This window comes from Moschus berezovskii, chromosome 1 (genome assembly GCF_049115385.1).
Source record: "Moschus berezovskii isolate FMDL1 chromosome 1, NW_MosBer_1.0, whole genome shotgun sequence".
Classification (NCBI taxonomy): Eukaryota; Metazoa; Chordata; class Mammalia; order Artiodactyla; family Moschidae; genus Moschus; species Moschus berezovskii.
Window position 1 is genome coordinate 79,923,040 of NC_142460.1, and position 26,220 is coordinate 79,949,259.

The following is a 26,220-nucleotide window of genomic DNA, read 5'->3' on the forward strand; positions in this document are numbered from 1 at the left end:
CTGGCATCGGAGGCGGTGGTTCAGGGGGCAGAGAATTTTGCAAGCTGTACACGTGGTAGCGAAAAGCGAGAAACTAGGGAGTTTCAAGTTCCCTAAAGTTGGGAGGTTTGCAGGTAAGTATCTCCCTTCCCTACTTCGAGTGAGTGGGGGCTGCTGTGAGAGAGTCGCGTCGCGTCGCGTCTAGATCCTTCCCGGCTGTGTTGCAGCAACTGTGATTGCCCTCCCGCCATGTCTCTTTCACTTTCCGGGTCTCCTGGTGGGTCCTGGCTTCTGTAAATCTAGATTCTCCCAAATCGTGTGGCCTCACCTCACCTCAGAGAGAAAAGTGTCTCCTTTCAACAGGCGTCTGTTTAAGGGTTAAGTTCCCATGCGGAAGTCTTTCTAGATTGTCCAGGATGCTTGGGAGGGTTGGACCGATCTCGAACACCTGAGCTAAGCACTGCGCGAAGTCTGGAGATGGCCCATGGAGTGAAGCTAAATCCGTCGTTATTGACTGAGCCTAGGTGTCCCCGGGAACTGTCCATGCTGGGGTATGTAGGTTCATAAGGCAGAGTAGAGATTTAGATCGGCAGCTTTGGACCCAGTCATTTTGTAGTCGTATGACCTTAGGATACATGTTTAATAACTCTCGGACCCTCGGTTTACTCAAATGGGAGCAATAGTACCTAAATCATTAGAATGTGGTACCCAGTAAAAATCAGTGTATGCAGAGACCTCTACTTGGAAACGTAAACTAGACTTGAGATTTGTGAAAGATCAGGGAAGCTTTGCCCTCAGACTACTCCACCAATCATAGGACCTGCTCTGTAACTTGAGTTTTCATTGGAAGAGTGATGGTTGATTAAATAGTGTTACATCCAAGCTATGCAATATCATAAATTAGTTAGCTTCAAGGGGTAAATTAAGCTCAGTGAATGCCACCAATAACACTATAGCAAAATGGAAAATATGACTGAAAATTATATCTTAACATTACAGTTAGTATGTAAGCATTGCATATGTTTATGGACAAGATATCAGCCTATTAAAGTACAGGCTCAAAGGGCAGAATTCAATGATTTAAGTGGCTCTGCCGTTTCCTAAATGGTGACTTTTTAAGCCTCATTTCCTCATCTGTAAAATGCCTCTAATAATAACATATGTCTTAGAGTGACATGACAGTACATGTTAGTGGAGTTAACTTGTGAGGAACAGTACTTGATATATAGTTCAGTTCAGTTCAGTCGCTCAGTCGTGTCCGACTCTCTGCGACCCCATGAATCACAGCACGCCAGGTCTCCCTGTCTATCACCCTTGATACACAGTAAAAACCCAATAAATGTTGCTACTTGTTATATCTTTAAGTAGGTAAAGCTAATTTTAACTTTTATTATGATTACTGACATATTTGGACTTATTTCTGCCATCTTATTCTGTATTTTCTATTTTTGATATGCTTTTTGGTCTCTTTTCCTCTTTCTTGCCTTTAAATATTAACCAGTTTTTCTTTATCCTTCCCTGTCCCTCCCCAGTGGGTTTGGGAATTATACATTGTCAGTAATCTTTTAATGGTTACTTAAAAATTTTAAACACACATACTTAAAGTTTAACATTTTTCATGATCTCTCTCCTCCTCCCAAATAGTGAAAGAATTTTAGAATACTGCCTCTGAATAGTCTCCTCCTCATCTTCTGTTACTAGTTTCCAAGTACATCATTTCTGTGTTTTTCTTAGTTAGCTCAGTGCACCATATTGCTTTTTAATATGCGCATACAGACAGTGTAGAGTGTGTATTTGTGTGTATATTTATAACTGCTGCTACTGCTACTGCTAAGTCACTTCAGTCGTGTCCGACTCTGTGTGACCCCATAGACGGAAGCCCACCAGGCTCCCCCGTCCCTGGGATTCTCCAGGCAAGAACACTGGAGTGGGTTCCCATTTCCTTCTCCAATGTGTGAAAGTGAAAAGTGAAAGTGAAGTCGCTCAGTCGTGTCTGACTCGTAGCGACCCCATGGACTGCAGCCTACCAGGCTCCTCCATCCATGGGATTTTCCAGGCAAGAGTACTGAAGTGGCTTGCCATTGCCTTCTTCGATATTTATAACTATATATATGCAACTTTTCTGTTGCAAAAAATATGTTCGCCTAAGCTCGCTCTTTTCCCTCAACATATTGAAGTCATCTTCCCATGACAGTCTGTAGAGAATCCATTAAGAAACATTAAAAAAAAAAAAAAATCCCTTCTTTCATAAGGGAATAGAGGGAGGGGAGAAATATGTGATAGTGGAGGTGTTAAGACAGGTATCATGCTGCCACAGGTGCAGGGAATCTTGGTTAGCCTTTGTAAAGGCATGACTACTTGTCCTTAAAGTGATTAAGAGTTTTTCCACTATTATTTCCAAATGGCTCTTCTAATGGTTAAGACTTAACCAGGAAGTGAAAGTGTGGATGTTTGTATACCAAGAACATCAATACCCCAGAAATCTTAGAAGAGACTTATAGAAAGTGAAAAGGAAAAGGGCCAGATAAAAACCATTTAATACTTTGGAGACTGTTTGTTTCTTGAGAACTTTGCTTGGGGTAGTAGATTATATCATTCCAAAAACATATTTTAAAACTATGTGTATATATTATATTTACATTACTCCATAATAAAAGCTTTTTGTGTTTGAGGTGTTATTATAAAAATACTAACCACAAATTGATCAGTAATTAGGAAAGGAAAGCTGGGTTCAAAGCTGGACAAAGTTCCATGTTATTTTTTAAATATTGATTTCCAGGTAAAATACATTCTCTGATGCTTTCCTCAGATTTCTTAATATTTGCATTCATTCTCACAATACAGAGGATCACCACTAGCAGTTTATCTATTGGAATACTTTTCCGTAAACCCAGTTGTTTACTTTACCGCGCTTACTTTTTTCTTTGATGCCATGTCCATTCACTGTTTAGGGTAGGACTCTTAAGAAACCCTAAATAGCAGAATGTGAGTGCATTCCATCAGAGTCCCATACTGTGGAGAAAACCAAGTGGGTATTTCTCTCTAGCTGACCTAGTGAGTTCAGGACACTAAGCTGAGGACTTTGAATTTCATCTTTAAAGATTTGGAGATTAAACTTTACATCATATCACAGGAGAACCCTGCATCTAAGAGCACAGTGGCTGATGTCCACTAGAACTAACACAGACCTGTAGTAACAGACCTTGGGTTTAGAATGAAGGAAGCTGTTTCTTTGATTGAGGAAAGAGAGGCAAAAGGAGATATGTATATACAAACATTGTGTGACTCTCACTTCAAAGATGTAATCAAAAGCATAGGCCTCTTGGCAGAGACCTGGGTTCTAGACTCTGATTAATCTCACTTAGCCTCAGAGTCGTGGTTGTGGAACAGCAGAGGGGATCTTCAAGTTCATGATGAGCTCTCAGTTCAGCGTCTCCGGTAGTAATGGTCAGACTTAACTATTCTCACCATTTCTAAAGTCTAATGTCAATCATTCATTACCTGGGGTGTTAAACAGAGGTTTATTAAAGAGTTATGGATTGTTTTTATCTGAAATTGAGTTAACTTGACATGGAAAAGCACATTGTCTTATGCTTGTCAGCAGCTTTGTTTGTCAGTCTTATTTATTAATAAACTGGAAAAATGAAAGGGTTTGATGAGGAGGAGTAATAATAAAAATTGGTAGTCTTCTAGAGTCTTACATTTTTTCAAACATGCTGGTTTTATCCAATAAAGGCTCTTTCTACTTTTATATGGTCAACTCATGTGTATACGTTGAAACTCTTGACAAAGCTTAAACACTTAGATGAGACAGAATTTTTGGAGTAAGTAGAGGAACAAGCAAATTCTTCTCTATAGGCCTTTCTGAAAATATGTGGGACAATGCAGTTTCTTACATTCTCAGATGTGTGTGAGTAGTAAGTGCTAAGTTCTTGCAGTATTAGTAACCTTAGTCCAGTAAATTTTCATTAGTTCTTATTTTTATCTCAAAAACCTATTGTTCCATGTCAGTTGATTCTAATAGAATAATAGGGTTGATTAATTAACCTTAAAGTGAATTCCTCACCTTCATGCTTCCCCCAGCTTCAATTCTCTAGAACTTAGATTGCAAAGTACATTCTTTAACTTTGCTGTAAATGGCATCAGAGCTCTGTTAGTTTAAAAACTATTTTTATCACTTGAAATCAGAAGATTATGTGTATTATGATAAATCAGTAAGAAATATGATTTTGTAAACTAATGACGTTTCTCTTGTATTTTCTGTGTTGCATTCTTATTAGCCTGTAAATATATTTAATTTTTTGGTATAAACTTCCTTTTATTTTAACATGTAATAATACAGTTATGACATCACCGACTCAATGAACATGAGTTTGAGTGAACTCTGGGAGTTGGTGATGGACAGGGAGGCCTGGTATGCTGTGATTCTTGGGGTCGCAAAGAGTCGGACACGACTGAGCGACTGAACTGAACTGAATATGTAATTACATATTTAAATATGTGATAACACAGTTTTATAAAAAGTAGCTTTTATATTACCCTTTGTTAAATCATAACTTTTTTCCCTTGGAAGTGGCTTAGTCTCGTCCAAAATTTTGCGACCCCATGGACTGTAGACCACCAGGCTCCTCTGTCCATGGAACTCTCCAGGCAAGAATACTGGGGTGGGCTGCCATTTTCTCCTCCAAGCGATCTTCCCAACCTAGAGATTGAATCTGCATCTCCTACATTGCAGGCAGATTCTTTACCATCTGAGCCACAAGGGAAGCCCCTTAACACTCTCTATTTGTGTGGGTTCCAATGAGACTTTTTGTTTAGATTTTTTTTTTTTTTAATGTGGACCATTTCTAAAGTCTTCACTGAGTTTGATACAATATTCTTGTTTTATGTTTTGGGGGTTTTTGGCCTCAAGGCATGTGGGATCGTAGCTTCCTGACCAGGGATTGAATACAAATCATCTGCTTTGGAAGGTGAAATCTTAACCACTGGACTACCAGGGAAATCCCCAGAGTTATTTTTGTCTGTATTTATGATAACTTGAAATAATGAAGGTTGAAAATAGAAAATTGACCAGCCTTTCCTGAAATACTCATACTATTAAAAAAAAAAAATTTTTTTTAATTGGAGGGTAATTATTTTACAATATTGTGTTAGTTTCTGCCAAACATAATTCATGTTTAACATGAAATCACTTATTGAACCATATAGTAAGTAGTTATTCTTATTTCTAAATTTCACAAGGATTATTTTATTTCAATGTAAGAATTTATGACACCCAAAAAAGGAATATTTGCATGCATTTCTGAATATCTTTTAACTCATTATGCTGCTGCTGCTGCTGCTGCTAAGTCACTTCAGTCGTGTCGGAGTCTGTGCAACCCCATGGACGGCAGCCTACCAGGCTCCTCCGTCCCTGGGATTCTCCAGGCAAGAACACTGGAGTGGGTTGCCATTTCCTTCTCCAATGTGTGAAAGTGAAAAGTGAAAGTGAAGTCGCTCAGTCTTGTCTGACTCGTAGAGACCCCATGGACTGCAGCCTACCAGGCTCCTCCGTCCATGGGATTTTCTAGGCAAGAGTACTGGAGTGGCTTGCCATTTCCTTCTCCAATGCATGAAAGTGAAAAGTGAAAGTGCAGTCACTCAGTCGTGTCTGACTCTTCGCAACCCCATGGATAGATAATGCTTATTTATTTGGTAAAATATCTTTTAAACAATGGTTGACTTTCAGCGTGGTTTAATATAGTGCTTAAGGGGATAGGATCTAAGGTTGGAGCCACTCAGAGAGCCATGTTAATTTATCTATTAATAAAACTGGGCCTTGCCTAACTTGCAAAAATTTGAGAGGATTTAGTGCTTGCTGTAGAGACACTGGTATTTCAGAATGTTGGATATCCAGTGACATTTTGCAAATGATCTGCCATGCCTGGTTACCAAGTTTTACAGGGCATTTAAAGAATTGGAGCCTGGAATTTGCTTTACTGAATAATAAATAAGACAATCCAACGAAGTAATCGACAATGTTTTCTGATTTTTTTTCCCCCTGTGTATCTGTGGAATTTAGAAAGTGCATCTTTTTTTTTAATCAAACATTTTTCCTTTCCAATTGTAAAAGCAGCTTTGCTTGTGAATTGCATCGATACGCCAGTTTCTCACCTCTATTTTTATAAGAACAAGGTTGGAAAATAATCCCACTTCTCAGAGATAATCTCTGTTTATTTGTTCATATATATTCTTCCATGAGTGCATGCTCAGTTGTGCTTGACTCTTTGTGACTCCATGGACTATAACCTGCCAGGCTCCTCTGTCCATGGGATTTTTCAGGCAAGAATACTTGAGTGGGTTGCCATTTCCTTCTCCAGGGGATCTTCCTGACCCAGGGATCAAACTCGAGTCTCCTGAACCTGCATTGGCAGGCAGATTCTTTACCACCGAGCCACCTGTGAAGCCTATATATTCTTCCGTATATTTTAGTAAACAGCGGAATGCTGCTTTGGAACCTGTTTTCTTCATTGAATTACATGTTAGGAAGATTTACTATGTTGCCTAGTATCCTCTCAGATCAGAGAAAGAAAAAATAAATCAAAATAGTATTTCTTAAGCAGTGTGACCTTTCCATATACACATTTTCAAAGCTGAGAGTAAGCCTTGGCTTCAGAGTGCTCTTCCCATGGTTAGTCTTTACTTCTGTCCTTCCATTTGTTTGGTTTTCATCAGCTGAGACCAAACTTCCCTGATTGAATTTAAATATGGTTGATGTATCATATTGCTCTGCGACTTTGGGAAAGGTACCTTATTCTCTCTGTCATTTCCCATGCCCCTATTCCTGATATCTAAAAAAAATTCTAGACTGGGAAGTATATGAAACATGTTATTTATTTTTCTGTAAGTTGCTTTCTTTCAAAAATGTTTAGCCGTTATTTGTCATGGAACTTCTGAATGTAATGTTCTTTTCTTATCAGGACTTAGAGGAATCCCTTTGAGATGAAGCTAAATCTTACCAAGGTGGTTAATGGCTGTCGCCTCGGAAAAATAAAAAACCTTGGCAAAACAGGGGACCGCACCATGGACATCCCAGGCTGCCTTCTGTACACCAGGGCTGGCTCCGCCCCCCACCTGACCCACCACACCCTGCATAAAATCCACGGGGTTCCTGCCATGGCTCAGCTTACCCTGTCTTCACTGTAAGTATGAGACCTGATCATTCACATGTCAACTTTAGCAGCAGCTTGGTTACCTTACTAAGTTGCACTAAAGAGAGACTTTTTTTGCTTCTGTTTACAAAATGTGTAGGCTTTTTATAGTGAAATCAGAAGACAGATATCAAATATTATACATCATCTGACCATAACTTGGAAGGCACAGGCCAGACCTACATGTTAAAGCTGCTTCGCTTTTCCATACCGCCCTCATTGCCGCTGCTCCCAGGGATGATGGAGCCCATAATGCCCTGTAAGGGCTAACTTGGGACCGCGGGGCTGTCTTCATGCTCCAGCCTCAGAGTTTCCTTTGTCTCTGCACGTGTACTTGCCAGTTCTACTCTAGGGTAACAGAACTAATAGAGTGAGGTCATTTTGTGTCATGTACATACTGACCTTATCCCTAACTGAAAAATCTGCTATTTGATCAAATTACTCTGCAAGATTGTATTAGTAACAGTCATTTTAAAGGAACAAGGGGAAGAAGAAAATCTATATATTCTGAAGCCCTTGATCTTTGCCAGTTTCTCTCTCTCAGAGAGCCACTTGCAAATTAAAGACCTTCGCCTTGTCTAATGAACCCAACCTAATGAGTGGGGACTCCTGAATATGGTGTACTTGGTGTTTTGAGACTACGCTTACTGTAACGTGGCTCATTTGGCTGAGGAGACGAGGGCTTCAGTTGTTGCATAGAGTATCTGTAGAATGATTCATTATTACGTTACATATTTTTCTATTTTCTTATAGGGCAGAACATCATGAAGTCTTGGCAGAATATAAGGAAGGAGTTGGAAAGTTTATAGGTAAAAGTTAATCAAGTTATTTGCATGTGCCTTCTGGTATATTAATTTGGAGGTTGAAGATGCTTTTTGTTTTTTGACTCTTCATTCATGAATATAATAAGCATTTATTGAGCATCTAAGAATAGGCATTGGGGATTCAAATATGCTGCTGCTGCTAATTCACTTCAGTCGTGTCCAACTCTGTGCGACCCCATAGATGGCAGCCCACCAGGCTCCCCTGTCCCTGGGATTCTCCAGGCAAGAACACTGTAGTGGGTTGCCATTTCCTTCTCCAATGAATGAAAGGAAAAGTGAAAGTGAAGTCACTCAGTCGTGTCCGACTCTTAGCGACCCCATGGACTGCCACCTACCAGACTCCTCCGTCCGTGGGATTGTCCAGGCAAGAGTACTGGAGTGGGGTGCCATTGCCTTCTCCTCAAAGATGAGTAGGAAACAATTAACTGCCCTAATGAAACTCAGAGCCTAGTTGGCATAAAGATAAACAGGTAGATCTAATAGAGTGTGGTGACTGCATTTGCAGGATCGGGAGTTGGTACGTGTATGGTGAGAGCCTAGAGGGAGGAAGATATAACCTGCTGTAGAGTCCATGTGAACGGAGGTTAGAATAGAGACCTTGTGGGTCAAGGAGGAGTAGGAGTAAGCAAGGTTAGGGGATGGGTGTAGTGGTGGTGGTCAACAGGTGTGGGCTGACACTCCAGGAGAGAAGAGACTAGAGGTGAGGGACTGCATGGAACACACCTAAGACCCAAAGTAGGCTTGTCATGTTTGAGCCTAAAACACGGCAGAGGATGAAGAGTTTATATTCACCTATATTCTGATATGTTAATATTGTCTGCTGTTCCAGAAATAGGATTTTAAATGCCAGTATATGTGCCCATTTATTTATAGGAAAAGCTTAGCAGTGACAGCCAGAGAACCAACTCTTCTCTAAACAGTTTTCTTCTGAAGCTTTTCCTCAGTGTCTGGGACTCACTTAAGTGACTGAAAATCTGTTTCCATTGGTTATTCAGTCTTGCTGCTTCTGAGGGAAACCGCACGATGACTTGGTTGTCACAAGGGCCTGTATCTCCATAGAGGAATTTATATAATACCATTTCCCTTGATCTGAGACCAGTCTTAATAACTGGCTTTAAAGTATCCAAGCATATAATTAAGTGAAAATAGCTAATATAAGCTTTCTAGAGATAATTGTAATAATTGAAATTGTAGAAAATAAGGTGGAGAACTGCAGAGATTTTTGTTGTTTGCTTTATATTTTTGGTCTTCAGCAAAATCCTGTTTTTTTCCTATGAAAATGTGGCATATGAAATTTAAGTACATATGAGTTAATAAACTTTTTTTTTAACGAATGTCTTTTTGATTAAAAAAACCTAAGAAACTATCATCTTGAGTCAATGAAACTTACTGAAAAGGAGATCCATTTGCATTGTCCTATAGTTTTTCTATAATTCTGTCCCTAGGGACCCATGATGTGGGCTCCATTTATTATTAATAATGTTACCTGTTGACTATAATTTCATCTTTCCAGTAGCAAGCTCCCCTTGGATGGTACCTTATGGAGAATGAACTTAATGTTATTTTCTTCAAAGCAAATCAAGTAGGGTCAACATTTCACTAATCACTTTTCATTGTATCATGCTTCTGGTTATACATTTCGTTTGTAGAAACTCAGTGTCATTAGACATGAATGTTTAATTCTTCTTTTGGATTTGTAGGTTTCAAAATAATCTTCATTCATGTTGACAGGCCTCCTAAAATTCTAAGGTCGGGTGTGGGCAGTTTACTCTTTTAGAGTTACTGTATCTGTCCTGCTGGATATGAAGCCACGTTATGAAGCTGCTTTCACTTATGGCACCATGTAATTGCCAATGGAAGTGCTTTTAGGGGTTCTTTTTTGTTTATACAGGCATGCCAGAATCGCTCTTGTACTGTTCCCTGCATGATCCAGTCAGCCCTTGCCCAGCTGGTTATGTAACAAATAAGGTATGTTCTCAGAAGGTCCTTCAAGGCTGAAGCTTTGTCTCAGGAAGTCAGCCCATTGGATCCCTCAGATGCAAGGATTCCACTGCCTGGGATGCTGTCGCATTCCAGATCCCTTTATGCCTTCTCTTTGTTTGTGTGACTATAGTGGGATGGTGTGGTTTATAGGGCAGCCCACAGATGAGTTAAGGTAAGGAATGTATCCCCAACTTTTTTACTGTTGCCAAAAATTTGGGAGGAAAGAAAGGTCAAGTACATGCCCAAAAAAAAGATTACTATAATGGTAGAAAAAAATAGTCTTTTGGTGCCATGCTTTATTTGCAGTTTTAACAACCTCAGGAAAAGTAGGGAAAGTTGCTGATGAGTGTTATCACATGTGTAACTGTTTATAGTAGGACTTCAGTATAATACTGCTCTTTAGAACAGAATTTGAAAAATCTGGATGCATACCAAGCGATTTCAGCTAGTCAAAAATAGTATCCAAAAGACTTCATTAAAAGTTTTAATCTGAGATACGGCCCCATTGCATTGTCCCAGAGGACAATGTTCTGGAAATACTTCAGTATATACCGCTACTTCATAAACATAGTTACTTTTTCTTCACCCACTTTATTGATATCAACAATGTCTATTAATCTTACCTAAGATAGCTTTTTAAAATTTGTCTTCTGTTTTACACTTCTTTCTATTTTGCAATTTGAATTCAAAAGAAAATATTTTGACCTTGCTTATTCCATTTATAAGGGAGAACGGATTCATTCAGTGTTACGCAGGATGAAAAAGATTGTATGTGGTCCTCCAATTATGTACATCTATTCTGAGAAGAGAGATGCTGTAGGGGAAGCAGTAACCAAAGGAACATACAGAGATTCTTGTGTACTACGAGATTTATGTCTTTGCATATAATTCTGTATCTAACTATGTCTAATGAGTAAACATGTATTAAACATTCATAATGTGTGAGGCCCAGACTGTGTCTGGACCTAACAAAACCAGAAGATATTAAGAAGAGGTGGTGAGATCTTCATGGCCCAGATAATCACAATGGTGTGATCACTCACCTAGAGCCAGACATCCTGGAATGTGAAGTCAAGTGGGCCTTAGGAAGCATCACTACAAACAAAACTAGTAGAAGTGATGGAATTCCAGTTGAGCTATTTCAAATCCTGAAAGATGCTGTGAAAGTGCTGCACTCAGTATGCGAGCAAATTTGGAAAATTCAGCAGTGGCCACAGGACTGGAAAAGATCAGTTTTCATTCCAGTCCCAAAGAAAGGCAATGCCAAAGAATGCTCAAACTACTGTATTATTGTACTCATCTCACACGCTAGTAAAGTCATGCTCAAAATTCTGCAAGCCAGGCTTCAACAATACGTGAACTGTGAACTTCCAGATGTTCAAGCTGGTTTTAGAAAAGGCAGAGGAACCAGAGATCAAATTGCCAACATCCGCTGGATCATCGAAAAAGCATGAGAGTTCCAGAAAAACGTATATTTCTGCTTTATTGACTAAGCCAAAGCTTTTGACTGTGTGGATCACAATAAACTGTGGAAAATTCTGAAAAAGATGGGTATACCAGACCACCTGACCTGCCTCCTGAAAAGTCTGTAGGCAGGTCAGGAAGCAACAGTTAGAACTGGACATGGAACAACAGACTGGTTCCAAATAGGAAGAGGAGTACGTCAAGGCTGTATATTGTCACCCTGCTTAGTTAACTTATACACAGAGTACATCATGAAAAACGCTGGGCTGGATGAAGCACAGAAGCACAGGCTGGAATCAAGATTGTAGGGAGAAGTATCAATAACCTCAGATATACAGATGGCAGAAAGTGAAGAAGAACTAAAAAGCCTCTTGATGAAAGTGAAGGAGGAGAGTGAAAAAGTTGGCTTAAAGCTCAATATTCAAAAAACAAAGATCGTGGCATCCAGTCCCACCACTTCATGGCAAATAGATAGGAAAACAGTAGAAACAGTGGCTGACTTTATTTTGGGGGGCTCCAAAATCACTGCAGATGGTGACTGCAGCCATGAAATTAAAAGACACTTACTCCTTGGAAGAAAAGTTATGATCAACCTAGACAGCATATTAAAAAGCAGAGACATTACTTTGCCAACAAAGGTCCGTGTAGTCAAGGCTATGGTTTTTCCAGTGGTCATGTATGGACGTGAGAGTTGAACTATAAAGAAAGCTGAGCACCAAAGAATTGATGCTTTTGAACTGTGGTGTTGAAGACTCTTTTGAGAGTCCCTTGAACTGCAAGGAGATCCAACCAGTCCATCCTAAAGGAAATCAGTCCTGAATATTCATTGGAAGGACTGATGTTGAAGCTGAAACTCCAATATTTTGGCCACCCGATGTGAAGAACTGACTCATTTGAAAAGACCCTGGTGCTGGGAAAGATTGAAGGTGTGAGGAGAAGGGAATGACAGAGGATGAGATGGTTGGATGGCATCACTGACTCAGTGGGCATGAGTTTGAGTAAGCACTGGGAGTTGGTGATGGACAGGGAGGCCTGGCGTGCTGCAGTCCATGGGGTCTCAAAGAGTTGGACACGACTGAGCTAGTAAACTGAACTGAACTGAAACATTTATAATGTGTGAGGCCCAGACTGCGTTTGGTGCGCAACCATGATATTAGGTAGTTGGTTCAGACAAATATACAATGGTGTGAAAAAGGCTATCTTTTCTATAAAAGAAATAAATACAAATGGCTGATAGAGATTATAAGAGTGAACAATTGATTATGCCTAGTAGTTTGGGGAACACAGTAGAGAAGATGGCATCTAAACTCTTATGTCTTGAATAGTATTTTAACAGGCAAAGAAGTAGGGGAAGCCCATCTCAGTCAAAAGGAACAATGTGTTGAAAGACAGAAAAAGCAGTCTGTGGTATAGTCAGAAACAGCGTGGGGTGGAAGAGAGAGAGAGACTGGGATTCTGGAAAAGTAGTCAGAGAGTTCTCGGGTGATAACTGAGAAGTTGGCTTGAATGGACGTTGAAGGACACTATGAGCTGTCAGGTCCTTAGAAAATTTGGAATATGATATGGGAAACCTCTTTACCCACCAAGTCTAGAAGATGGGATTGCCACCGTCTCCAACTGTAAAGAAGAGTGGAACCTGGAATTGCTTTAATCATTTTATTACGTTCTTGTTTGCACGTTGTTCTTGCTAATTCCAATCGCCTTGTTCCACGCAGTCGGTGTCTGTGTGGGGTGTTGGAGGACGAGTAGAAATGACTGCCTCCAAGTTCATGGCCATTCAGCAGGCCCTTCAGCCAGACTGGTTCCAGTGCATTTCAGACGGAGAGGCAACTTGCGATGGAGAGACTTCCATAAAAAGGGCCAGAAAGTCTGTTGACCGATCGCTTCTCTTCCTGGATAACTGTCTGAAGCTGCAGGAAGAGTCAAAGGTAAAGCCGTACCACGCACCACGCCTTTCTCTCGGGAAGTCTAGCTAACTTACGTTCCGTGATGCCACCCTTTCTGCCCCTCCTGTTTCTTGCTCTTCACTTCTTGTTCTCTTCTTCTCTCCTGATTTGTTTTCTTCTCTGAATGTTTTATTGCTCTTTAGGATGTCTCAGGCTCTCTTTTCATCCCACACTGTATGTTCTGTCTGGGAAGCTCCCCTTAGTCTTAATTGCTGAAAATTCTAAAATTGTGTGTATGGTCAAGATCACTCTCCTCAGCGTCACAGCCACAGGCCTTTGCTACGTTCTGTCGCTGTCCCTCTCATGCACCTCAGACTCAGAGGTGACAAACTCAGAGTCTCCTCTGCTCACACCTGCTCTTCCTCTGGCTCTCCTTCAGCACTCTTCTCCCTGTGTGACAGTCCCGGTTCCTCTGCCCAGAGACTTGAGTCTTTCCAGACCCTTTTTAGTATTCAGTTAGTATTCAGTTGCTCGCTCCACCCTGACTCCAGTTCCCTAGATGTGTCTGGAACGTGCCCCTTCTGGCTCTGTATCCTGAAGGCATAGTAACCTCATCATCTCGTGAGCTGGGGAAGGTGAAGCTGCAGCAGTGAATACGGGATCTTGATAGCAAAGTTAATAAAGCTGGAAAAGAAGGCACTCATTAGCAGAGAGCAGAAGAGGTGGGAGAATGGGAGACTGCCATCAGAGGAGAGACTTTTAGTGTCTGGTCGTTTGTGTAGAGTAATCCCGAGCCACGAGCAGGCCCCACTGTGGCAAAGCACATGGAGTTTGAGAAAGATCATTATTTTGAGTTTACTAATAAAAAATGTACTTCGGCTAATCAACTTAATACACATGAAGTAATTAGAGGACGCGTACTTGTCATTCTGATAGAACGCTCAGTATCTGAGTAAGGGTTCAGCATGGGGACATTGCTGCGGCTCTGAATTGTTAGCTCTGCTAACAGTTATTTGCTAGCAATTGTTTTCGGCCAGTAATTATCCTTGTAGGATGAGTAATGTTTGGATGAGTAGAAAGGAGAGCAGGGAGTGTGATAGAGTGTGATTGTTAGAAAGGCCGGATGAGCCTCAGATCGCTCTTGTGTGTTGTCAGCCACACCATTTCACATTATTCTTGTGGGTTGGGCAAATGCTCGGGTCCCTCTCTGAACCCCTCATGCTGTTGTCCTGACATGATTATTGATAGTGCCCCCTTTTAAGTGTGTTCCATTTTAGACGATACGGTCACACTTTCTTTTATTTACTTATTTATTTGGCTGCAGCAGGTCTTAGTGGTGGCGTGCAGGATCTTTGGTTGTGGCGTGCGGGCTTTCTAATTGTGATGTGCAGGCTTCGTTGCCTGGCAGCAAATGGAATCTTACTTCCCTGGCCAGGGATCGAACCTGTGTCTCCTGCATTGCAGGGTGGATTCTCAACCTCTGGACCACCAGGCAAGTCCCTGGTGGTTACACTTCTTATACCCATGAAAACAAGTTCATAGCTGGGGCTGTGCCAATCATGTAAAGGAACAGGCCTGTGTAACCGTCTGCTTTGTATGTCTGCAAGCATCTTTTCCTCCCCCTGTGGTTTCTTCCTCTTATCCATTGAATCCTCTTATTCTGAATGCCCCTAAGTATCGAAGCTCCTCAAGATTCTGTCATCAGCTTTCCTTCCTTCTCCGTGTATTCCCGAGGCTGGGGATGGTAAATAGGTTTCATCTCAAGGTGCTCAGAGCTGTGCACAGTGCAGCAGGGTGAGGAGAGTCTCTTGGCTGTGTCTAGCATGGCAGCAGGCGAGGGGAGTGGCAGGCCTGTGCCAAGCACCTCCTGCTGTCTAGCCGGGGCGGTCGCACCAGTTATATACATTGCCCTAACTTTTATTCCGTATCTTCAGTGGCTGATACCTCAAACTCAGAACACGCAAAACAGAATAGTCATCTTCCCTCACCCTCCACTGGTATCCTAGGATTCCCTGTCTTGGCTCTTCTCGTCATCTCCCTGGACATCTGAAATAGGAGCCAGGAGTCGTCCTGTTTTGTCTTCATCCTCTCCCCAGGAAACTAATCAGTCAGGTTGTGTTGAGCTGTTGATTGCTCTTCCTGACGAGGTTGCAGATCCTCTCTCTCCTCTTCACTCCATCGCTGCTGCTTCAGTCCAGATCCTCTTCGCTTCCCCAGTGATTCAGGTCATCTCTGCTTCATCCTTTAACCGCATTCACCCTCAGTTCACTCTCCGCACAGCAGCTGAAGTCTTCTTTCTGGAGGAATAGTCTGATTATGTTCCTCCTGCTTAAACCAAGAAGCAGAAGGAACATAGCCTTTTAGTCTCTTTATAGCCTTCCAGGCTCCCTTCCCACCCACTTCTTCTATCGAAGAGCCACTGTTGATTGGTATTTTTCCTTGTAAACCTTATTTTTTATAGTTACATACACATAATTATTACATATATGCATGCCTCTGGTTTTTATTACATGAATATGATCATCTTTTCAGGAATTTACTTGTTTTTATTTAACAATGTCTTGAAATGATTTTCCTGTTAGTGTATATATTACTATATGTTCTGCTTTCTTTTTAAAACAGCTGTGTAGGAAGCCAGCCATGCTATGAACATATTATACTTTACTTAAGCCTCTGCTCTATTGATGAATGTTTAGCCTGATTCCAGTTTTTCATTATTCTAAACATCTTTGTTTCATATGCACCAAAAATAAACTTTGGTGCGTATGAATAAATATATTTGTAGGTGATATTCCTAGAAGTGGAATTTTAGAATGTATAAACATAAAAGTATTGACATTTTGGTAAATGTTGTATGCTTGCCCTAGCAAGAGGCTGAACTAATTTTTATTCTCTGTAGTTGTCAGGGTATGTAAGTGCTGTTTCTCTAACCCTTTTACATCTACTATGTTGCTTTTTATCTTTTGACTTTTCTGTCAGTGTGATGGGCAAAAATGGTATCTAATTATTTCCAGGTTTCATTTTCTTGTGAGGTTTAGTAAGCTCTCTGGATGTGTTTTTCTGAAGCTCATATTCACATACTTGCCTAGATGTCTGTAGGGTTGTCCTTTGCTTAGAGGATTTGTTGGAGCTTTGTCCATGGTGTAGACATTTATCTATCCCTCCAAAGAATAGGTTCCCCTTTACCTTTGTTGATATTTCACTAGGGATTTTTTTTAATGTTTCTGTGCTTAATTATGTCTGTCTTTTCCTTTTCCTTCCAAAGCTTTATCTTGCTTTGGAAGGCCTACTTTATCACAAGAGTATAAAAATACTTAATCTGTTTTTATAATACTTGTATTTTACTTGTATCTTTTATGCTTAGATCTTTAGGGCCATCTGGAATTTATTTTTGAGAATGGTGTACAGTACTAATTTTTGTTTTATCTTTTTCCAAATGGGCAATCAGTTGTCCTAGCCAAACAGTGTTGCAGTTCCTAATGTTATTTATAACTTAAGAGATTTTTTTCCCCCCAAACTTTAAACTTTTTATTTTGTATTGGGGTATAGCTAATTAACAATGTTGTGATAGTTTCAGGTGAACAGCAAAGGAACTCAGCCATACATATATATGTATCCATTCTCTCCCAAACCCCACTCCCACGGAGGCTGGTACATAACATTGAACAGAGTTCTATGGGCTATACAGTAGGACCTCGTTGGTTATCCATTTTAAATATAGCAGTGTATACATGACCTTCCCAAAGTCTCTAACTGTCCCTTTCTGAGTCTGTGAGTCCTAAGAGATTTAGAAGTAGCCTAGAGTAGACCAGGAGAACCATTTCTACAGGTGAACGCTGTTGCTTTTGTTCTTTTCCTCTTTTCCTGCTTGGTGTGTGTTTAAGCTAAAGCATGACTGCCTGTGTTGATTGTCTCAGTTTCTCTTCAGTCTTTTCCTACCTTGTTGAATGGCTTTCAGATTGTGTTCTTTGGAACCCTAAAGGTTCTCAGGAAGGAGAGTGTGCCATCCCCCTGCATGCTTCCACTGAGCTCTCGTCTCTCCAGGGGGCTTCTGGTAACTAATGCTCATTTAAACAGAGGTCTCCACTACTGGAAACAGTTAAAAATGTTCAATCCTTTCTCACCTTAGGTCCTCAAGAAAAGTTCGATCATTGGAGTGATCGAAGGTGGAGATGTGACGGAGGAGAGGCTGAGGTCAGCTCGAGAAACAGCCAAGCGGCCTGTTGGCGGCTTCCTTCTGGATGGCTTTCAGGGGAATCCAGCGACCCTGGAAACTAGACTTCTCTTACTGTCATCGGTCACTGCGGAACTGCCGGAGGACAAACCAAGGCTAGTGTTCAGGAGGATGCAGGCCAAGCCTGGTGGGCTGCAGAATGTGCAGTGTAGTATGCAGTTTCTACGTGCACGTGTCTTTTGATGTTTTGATTATGTTCTTTCTCAGCTGAGTCTGCTTGGGGGAGTTTCCATCAAGGCCGTCTTGCCTTTGATTTTAGAATGTAGGCCAGAGGACAGTGCCATGTGAGTTAGTTTATTTGATTCTTATAAGTGAGGCAAGTGTTATATTATTCCCCCTCCTTCTTGTACCAAATATAAATAATATTCTTTATTCATTATAACCTGGGGACAGGTAGAAAGTCACATGGAACTCTGGCCTTAATCACAGAAAGCTGAGGACAGATCTGGGGTCCCCAGGAGAGTGAAGATAGGTTCTATCAATAAGGACCTTTAAGAGGTTCTTAGATTTGAGGCAGGTAGTGAGGAGGAGTATTTTTTGAAATCGAGGGAACTGGCAACCTGAGTGGGGCTGGCTGTTTCCATCCATCACAGGATTCACTATGTGCTGGAGAGAAGAGTTGATCTGCAAGATTTTAAGGCAAAAAAAATCTGTAGGTTTCTGCGTCCAGCTGATGTCTTACCAGACTATCCACATTTTTTTCTTTTTTTTTAAAAAAAAGACTGTAGTCTTTTATCCCAGTTGGTATGAATATTCATGCTTTTTTTCCTGCAGATACATTAAGAAGTTTGATTATGGGGTAATGCTTATACCCCCCAGGCTGATGAGTAATATGTGTTCTGTGCTTAGTCACTCAGTTGTGTGGACTCTTTGCGATCCTATAGACTGTAACCCGCCACACTCCTCTGTCCATGGGATTCTTCAGGCGAGAATACTGGAATTGGTTACCATGCCCTCCTCCAGGGGATCTTCCCAACCCAGGGATTGAACCCAGGTCTCCCGCATTGCAGGCACCTATGCTTTACCTATACTGGGACACCCTGAGTGATATATATATGTATGTAATTGTACTACTTTTTAAAAAAAGTCCAGGTATAGCTTGCAGTTAAGTATATGGATTTTCGGCATGCCTTGATGAATTTTTATTCCTGTATATGCTTGTAAACACCAGCCAGAACAGGATATTTCCAGCACCCCCGCCAGCATTCTCCCCACCCTCGTCCCAGTTTTCTCCTAGCCCTCTGTGTTCATTGCTTTCCCTCCTGTGCTTATTTCATTCGGGTGCAGATGACAATTCAGCACTAGTATTTCTAGTCATTTTCTGGACTTCTTTTGAATTAAATGCTCACAGATGTCTGTTACTGGATTTGAAAGCTGGGATTGTTTTTCTTTCTCTAAGTGTGTAGAAATGCCAGCTTCAGTTGGAGAGGAGTTCTAAAAACATGACATTACTTGAAGGAAACTGTAGTCAGAAAAACCAGCATATATTTAAGGGTTCTGGTTGTTTAATATTACATAAGCCTTTTTTTGGACTTCTTTTAGAAATCAGAGAGTCTATAAGCTTTTCTCTGCCAGTTTATAAAAGGGACTATGAGTAGAAAAACAAACATAAAAAATAGCAGCCAGCCAGCCCTGATCTATTGCATCTCCCTATCTTGTTTTAGTGGCAAAACCTAGTTGAATATTATTAACACTCTCAGAATGCATTACCTATTGCCTCTAGAAATACCATCTCATTCCACCATGCAGACATTTTGTTAATGAAGAAAATATAAAGAAGCATAAAGAAAGCTAACTAGATTCTTGGATCCTGTTGGCAGAGTTGGAATTCCTTGAGTAAGAATTGCTTTGTAAATGGAGCTATGAAGAATACAGTAGGTAAAAATGTCTTTCTTGAGCCAACAATGAAAAAATTATAAGCAAAGTACAGTTAAAACATGGAAGAGTATTTGAAGGGGAAATAAAGCACACAGCTTTGCACTAAAAAAAAAATCATATGCAGTGGATAGAAAGGCTACAGAGTTCAGTCCAAGACTCTGGAGATTGTTTCAGAAGGGATGAGGGGGAAAGGAAATTAACCCTTATTAGCTTCTTTTTGGAGTCAGAAACTACACTCTGCTTTTTCAAGTACATCATTCATCCTCACAGCCAGTCTATGGGATGTATATTCCTGCTTTTGTTTTTAAAATGGGGAAACTAAAACTCAGAGAGGTTAAGAAACCTTCCCAAAGTAACACAGCAAGTAAATAAATGGCAGAGCTGGGATTCCAGTCCAGGTTTCTGCCGCCAAAGCTCTGCAGTCTTTCCTCCACACCTCTTTATCTGCTGCCTGCCACGCTAACCATGATTTTCATTATTATTACTGTTAATGCCCTCAGGAAAGACTCTGATTTCATTCTTGGCGTTGTCCTCATGTCACTGTATGTATTATTTTCACAGGCTCATCTGTGGTGTTAGCCGGCCAGATGAGGTGCTCGAGTGTATTGAAAGAGGAGTGGATTTATTTGAGAGTTTTTTCCCTTATCAAGTGACAGAGCGGGGATGCGCCCTGACTTTCAGCTTTGATTATCAGCCGAATCCTGAAGAGACATGTAGGTCTTTTGAAGTTAATCTCTGTGTCACCCTTAAATTCTTTCTATTTCCTATCAGCTTTTGGCTTGAGTCACAAACCAGAATATGTGCATACTGTAAAGCCAGCCTTGTATAAAACTACATCTTTGTTTCTTATCTGTATGCTCTGGCATGTTGGCACACAGAACCAGGCACTTAATACTACACACATAGCTCATCAATATTCGGAAGTGATCTTTGTAGGGAGCAGAACCAAGAAAAACAAAACCTCTTCTATTAACAGCCAGAAAAAAAGAACATTCAGAGTGAATGAATAGTGATGAAAATCGAAGAAAAGAAAACCTTTGAACTGCTTGGTAAAAGTTAATTTGTTTTTTCACAAAGGAGTTCTTGTCTGTTTTTTGCAAACCTCATGCTAAGATACAGGGAGTCTCACCCCCACTGATCTTAGTGTTACTTTGCTTTTTTTTTTCATACTGAGATGTGAAAGCTGTTTTCCTCTGCTAATGTTGCTTTGAAGCACTGCCATTTGCTTTTATTGTTATTCAGAAGTCAAGAAAATCAGTTTCAGATCCTAATGTTTAGCTGGCAATAGAAAAGGAACCGGGATACAGACTTGGGTTGGGGTCCCTTGAAGTGTCTGCAGTGTTTCAGGAGAGTGTTGTGGGCCCGTATGTCCTCTGGCCTTCAGAGTGTGCTTTCCTTTCCCTCCTGCTGCTCCCCTTTAATTTGAGTAGGGTCAGAGACTTCTTTAAAGGCTCCTTTTATTCCCCACAAGTGATGAGAATTTCATTCAGGATTTGTTACACTTCTGTAACACGACTTAAGCGTTAATCTATATGGAATTACTTCTGGAAACAAAATCAATCAAGTTGATCAAATTCTTAAGCAGAGGAGGCCAGGTTTACTATCTTTTAGACAGACTAGAACGTATGTATACAGATAGGTGTACCATAAACACTTTATAAATGTTCATGGCTTCATTTACAGGTGAAATTATTTCTGCCAGCACATAGGTGATTGTTAGTCATTCTGTACTGTGAATATGCAAAGCTTTCCAGAGAACCTGGTATTGAGTTCTCTGGAATAAACAAGTTCCTTTTGGGCCAGAGAAAGCCAGATTTCTTCATGCTTGGAAAAACTGAGTTTAAACATTTTTATTAAAGTATTATTATGAATCATATTTGTGTATGTGCATAGTAAATTGGAGCTTTTGCCAATTACAAAGTGAAAATTCCACAAGAATTAGTTGCCTGATGTAGGCAGTAATTTCCCCAGTGACAAGGCCTTTTCAAAAGCCAGGGTTTTATTATGGTTTTCCACATCAGCATGCCAATAATGGCAGCAAAATTAGAATAGCCATGGGCTCAATGCTCAGGTTACATCGCTTTTTCCTTTCACCTGGGTGAATTTACCTTCCTAGGACCATCTGCCCATTTTCCTTCCTAACATTGTTATTACTCGTTCCCAGAAATACTTCTGTACTTGCACTCTGGCTGGCTCTTTGCATAGTAACTAGTGTTTCTCTTGTAATTCCAGCGATGTTCTTACTTAAAGCAAAGAGTTCAAGGGAACAACTCAAATTCCCATTTAATTCTGGATTAACTGAGTTCCCTGGAGGGAACTCCATACAGAATACGTAAATTAAAACCATATTCTACTTTTAATCTGCAATATAGGCAGTTACAAAGCCCAAGGAATTTGCATGTACATTAAGATACGTCATGACTCCAACACACAGGCACACACATTTATTCTTTCCCTACCTGCTCTGTCTTACACACACACAAACACACACACCCAGCTGGTTTTTTTAAAAATCGTTCCTTTAGAGTAAGATTATAAGATATATCCTTATAAGCATGTTTTGCTAGACGTAGTTGAATCTCCAGGTTTTGATACTATAGATTACAGGTCAGTGATCACCTTGTTACATGTTCCTTTTTTTAATGTGTGTGCATTTCCTTAAGATAAGTTCTAAGGAGTGGAATTACAGGGTCAAAGGGCCTGAAATAGTAACTAAAACAAAAATTCTCCCAGTGGCCCCTCTTTATCTGATCTTTATGTAAGACTTCTTATTGGTTTGTCCTCAGTATTACAACAAAATGGAACACAGGAAGAAATAAAATATGTGGATCAAACAGAGAAAAGTAAAACAACCAGTTGCAACCAAGAAATGACATCATTTGAAATTAATCTGAAGGAAAAAAAGTAAGGATTGTTTTTTAAAATTTGATTTCTGTCTTTTTAGTTTCAGTCTGTTTTAAAAGTTTTATGTAACTGTTCCCTTCTCAGTTTATGAGTTATAAAATATTTATAGTTGGACATTGTTTGGGCCTTCTCAAATTCAGTGCCAGCAGAACTCGTTTTTTCTGTAGATGAATTTGTGTACTTTGTCTTGTCAGAAAACTGAGGCTTGATAACTTATGTTTTAGAAGAGCTGTCAGGAGGATTAGACCAAGTCCATTGTTTGTGTTTCTTACGATTACTTTAAATAATGACAGTGTAAAATAAGAATTTCAAGATAAAATACAACAAGATTTTTAAATTGTAAGGAATTTAAACCATCTTGGTTATATACAAATTATAACTCTTAAATAAAGTATTTGCCTCTTTAAAGACTAAACTAAGATATCTTGTAACTTTGTATTTGGCCAAAAGTGGAAATAATCAGTGAACAAGTGAGTGGTTTTTCTGGAACTTGGTACACTTATTTTAATGCTGGGGTATTTTTGGTCTTATGTAAAGGGACATTTTAGGGACTCAGAGTTATTTATTACTATCTAGTAACAGTACAAACTTGAAAATTTATGAAAGAATATGAAATTCCTAGTTCTTTCTGTAGCGACTTCTTGATTGTAGGTCTGCAATGCTGATGTTTACCATATTTGACTTATTGAGAAATAGCCAAGGAGATTCATTTCTGTTTTTAAAAAGCTAGGGTGATATAAATGGTTACTACTAAAATTCCCCTTACATTGTAGATGTCATTGGAAACTGCTGTGTTTATCATCAATAGACTTGAAGCTTTGGAGATTTGGCATTCAGATTGTGGTTCTGCTCATGACTGTGTGACTTTGGTCAAGTCATTTAACTTCTTTTTAATAGCTGATAAAAGATAGTACATACCGTGCTTAGCATGTGCCTGTCTGTGTCCTCTACTATATTAACTCATCTAATTCTTGTAACAGCTCTATAAGGTAAGCACTGATAAGGCATTGTTATTACCTGATTACATTTCAGATGAGAAAACAGACCCAGGGGGAGGTTAAGTGACTTTCCAGAGTTGAGTAGTGAACCAGGAAGCAAGCCCCAGTCATTGTAGCTCCAGAGCCTTCCCTTTTAGCCCCCTTGGCCAGTCTTCATTGGTAAAGTGACAGGAAAAATGTCTGTCTGCATGGGTGGTTGCAGAGATTAAATGAGGCAGAATATATAGAAGTTTTTTGTAAACTGCAAAAAGCTCTGCAAGTAAAAGGTCATACTGTCTCCTCTAATATTATAGTTCTGATGGCAAGTGGGAGAAGAGTGTCATTCTTCAGAACCGCGTCTCCTCACATTTTTGTGTGCCTTTACAGTGTGACTAACTGTGCTCAGCAGGAGGCAGCGAGCATGTGACTCTGCTGCTGCTCCTTGGTAAGCCTTGGTCTCGGAGGCTGTATCCATCAGAGCCGGACTTCTGAATCTCCTGGCCCGCTGTGCTCTCTGTTACCTTTTGACTACATTGCCCTCTTCAGCAGGTGCCTGGCACTATGTTTGCTAGTCGTGTTACTAACTTTTGGTTATGTGCCAGCAGAATAGGTGTTCTGGGTTGTCAGTTTCTTGTGGAATATCATTGTAACTTCCTTCCTCAGGTACCAGGACGACTTCAGTCCTCTCGTGAGAGGGTGTTCCTGTTACTGCTGTAAGAACCACAGTCGTGCATATGTCCACCATCTGCTGGTGACCAATGAGCTGTTGGCTGGCGTCCTGCTTATGATGCACAACTTTGAACACTACTTTGGATTTTTCCACTCCATCCGGGAAGCACTGAAAAGTGACAGACTGGCTCAGCTGAAAGAGCTCATCCGCAGGCAAGCCTCCTGAGACGTGGCACCCAGTCTGACTCTTCACGTCGAGCCTGCACCACGGTTGTGATGTGGGAAGAAGAGAGCCAGAAGTGATCGTAACTTTAAACTTTAATCACTTATATTTGAGAATGAAGTCTGCTTAAAGTAGGAACATCTGTACTGAGCTCTGCCCACATGAGGCTAAAGAGACTTCTTACGACTGAAATGACCTAGATTGATCAGAATAAATTGAAACATGACCTTTCATATTTCTACACTCTTTTAGTCAATAGAGATTTGTTTAGATATAAGAGGACAGCCTTGAAGTGGGGATGATGAGAATCTGAGGGTTCACTGAGTTGGATTGGAACTTGAAGGGAAATGATTGCTCGTAAGTCATATGACCTCTGTAGACACCTGCTGACCAAGAGGAATCTAGCTGATTCAAGAGTTTTCTTCATTTTAATCCTAATATTCTCAGGGGCGTCTTTTGGATTCTTCTGCCTCCCAAGCTGTCCTGGCAGTGCAGTCAACCAGAAATGACTCTTGTGACTTCCCCAGGCTCACATCTCCATGGAATGTGGAGCTCTCACGTTGCTCCAATGACCAGTTGGCTCAGGGCACACTCTTCATTTGACCATATGGTCTTCCTGTGGCTCGCCTCCCTAAAGTCACCACAGTTGCCCATGTGGAGCGGAAAGTTTGCATTGCAGCTTTCATCTGGTCATACGGATCCACTGTGGTCTGCCTTTCAGGCTCATTCATAGTCGAGCCACGTAATGACTGAAGTTCCATCGCTTGGGGAGATTCAGTCACTGTGTGTTCACTTGGACGGAGCCCTGGCCTGGCTGTTAGCGGACTGGCTTTCAGTTACTCAGCTGTAACACTTGGGCATATATCACTTAACATCCCCATTCCTGTTTCCTTCTGAATAATGGGGACAGGTGTAGTGAAGAGTACCAGAGGAATATCTAAGGTTCCATCCAGCTCGTAATATTTAGGGAACAAGAAGTTTTAGATTAGAACCATAGCTTTACATGTATCCTTGTTTATTGATCACTGTTGGCCTGATTTAAAATACAGTGGTATCAGGAGTCAGGCAACAGTAGAGATATTTGAGAGCCTAAAAAGAGGTTTGGCCCCTGGATTTTAAAGTGGTTGGTGAATTGGCATTGGCAGGTCCTGAGGCTAGGAAGACCTTCCCAGATCACACCTCATTCTATGAATTTTTTCTGCTCTTGTCAAAGGAATGACATTCATGTTGATGGTATGACAGGTGATTTTTATTTAGAAGTGCTTTTCTATATTTGTCAAGTTTCTTGTAAAAATACACATACGTGTGTGTTTCACACATAGTTTTTATAAAACAATAGAACCAAAAAGATGCCTTTGTTTATAGGGGTATAAAATATTTGTTTTATATTCTTATGCTGTATTTTTCTCTTTGTTCATTTTAGTGGGCATTACTGAACATTGTTTTTAATTTTTATGTGGTTACTATATTTTTATATGTTGGGCACCCATCTGTATGGTCTTCTTTTATTAGTGGTTTAAGAATGTACATGAATTCCAAAGTTCATGAATTTCAGAATTCACAGATACTCCTGTAACCTCTCCTCCAATGAATGGCAAGCGTACTTACAAAAGACTGAATTTCTATTCTCAATCTTCTTGTTTTGAAATATATTGGATTGGGCTTGTTCATATGTTTATATTCCTGTTCAATGTCAAGCCCATTGTTGGAGGAGTATTAATAAATATCCTAGAATCCATATAAAATTTATGAGCTTTATTTGTGTTCAAAATGCTGAAAATTCTGCCCAACTTTGTCCGTTTCTCTGGATCTTTTTCTTATTAGCACATTTGAAAGAATATTTCTTTCCTTTAAACTGATTAAAGTCAATAACCAATGAACATTTTTAATTTAAAAAATATACTAATCTGGTTTCCTATAAATAGTAATGCATCTATTAAGCAAAACATTAATTTCCATGGTACCAGAAATGTTCTCCATTAGAAAAGAATTTTTCTACATTGGTCCCA

At 40.2% G+C, this 26,220-nt stretch overlaps 1 protein-coding gene across 3 annotated transcripts; it reads left to right on the forward strand.

The window, feature by feature from the left end:
- QTRT2 (queuine tRNA-ribosyltransferase accessory subunit 2) lies at positions 1–25,997 on the forward strand. Of its 3 annotated transcripts, none has more exons than XM_055428801.2 (9): positions 1–113; positions 6,939–7,160; positions 7,923–7,978; positions 9,885–9,961; positions 13,156–13,368; positions 17,456–17,655; positions 20,000–20,151; positions 22,225–22,342; positions 23,983–25,997. In XM_055428801.2, exons 2-9 carry the CDS (start codon positions 6,961–6,963, stop codon positions 24,212–24,214), a joined length of 1,248 nt encoding a protein of 415 aa, XP_055284776.2. In that variant the 5' UTR covers positions 1–113; positions 6,939–6,960; the 3' UTR covers positions 24,215–25,997. The 3 variants fall into 3 exon arrangements, with proteins under 3 accessions (XP_055284776.2, XP_055284863.2, XP_088693204.1); XM_055428888.2 differs by lacking the exon at positions 23,983–25,997 and adding an exon at positions 23,116–23,972; XM_088837078.1 differs by lacking the exons at positions 1–113; positions 9,885–9,961 and having other exon boundaries at positions 7,082–7,160; positions 23,983–25,996.
- The last annotated feature ends 223 nt before the right edge of the window (positions 25,998–26,220 follow it).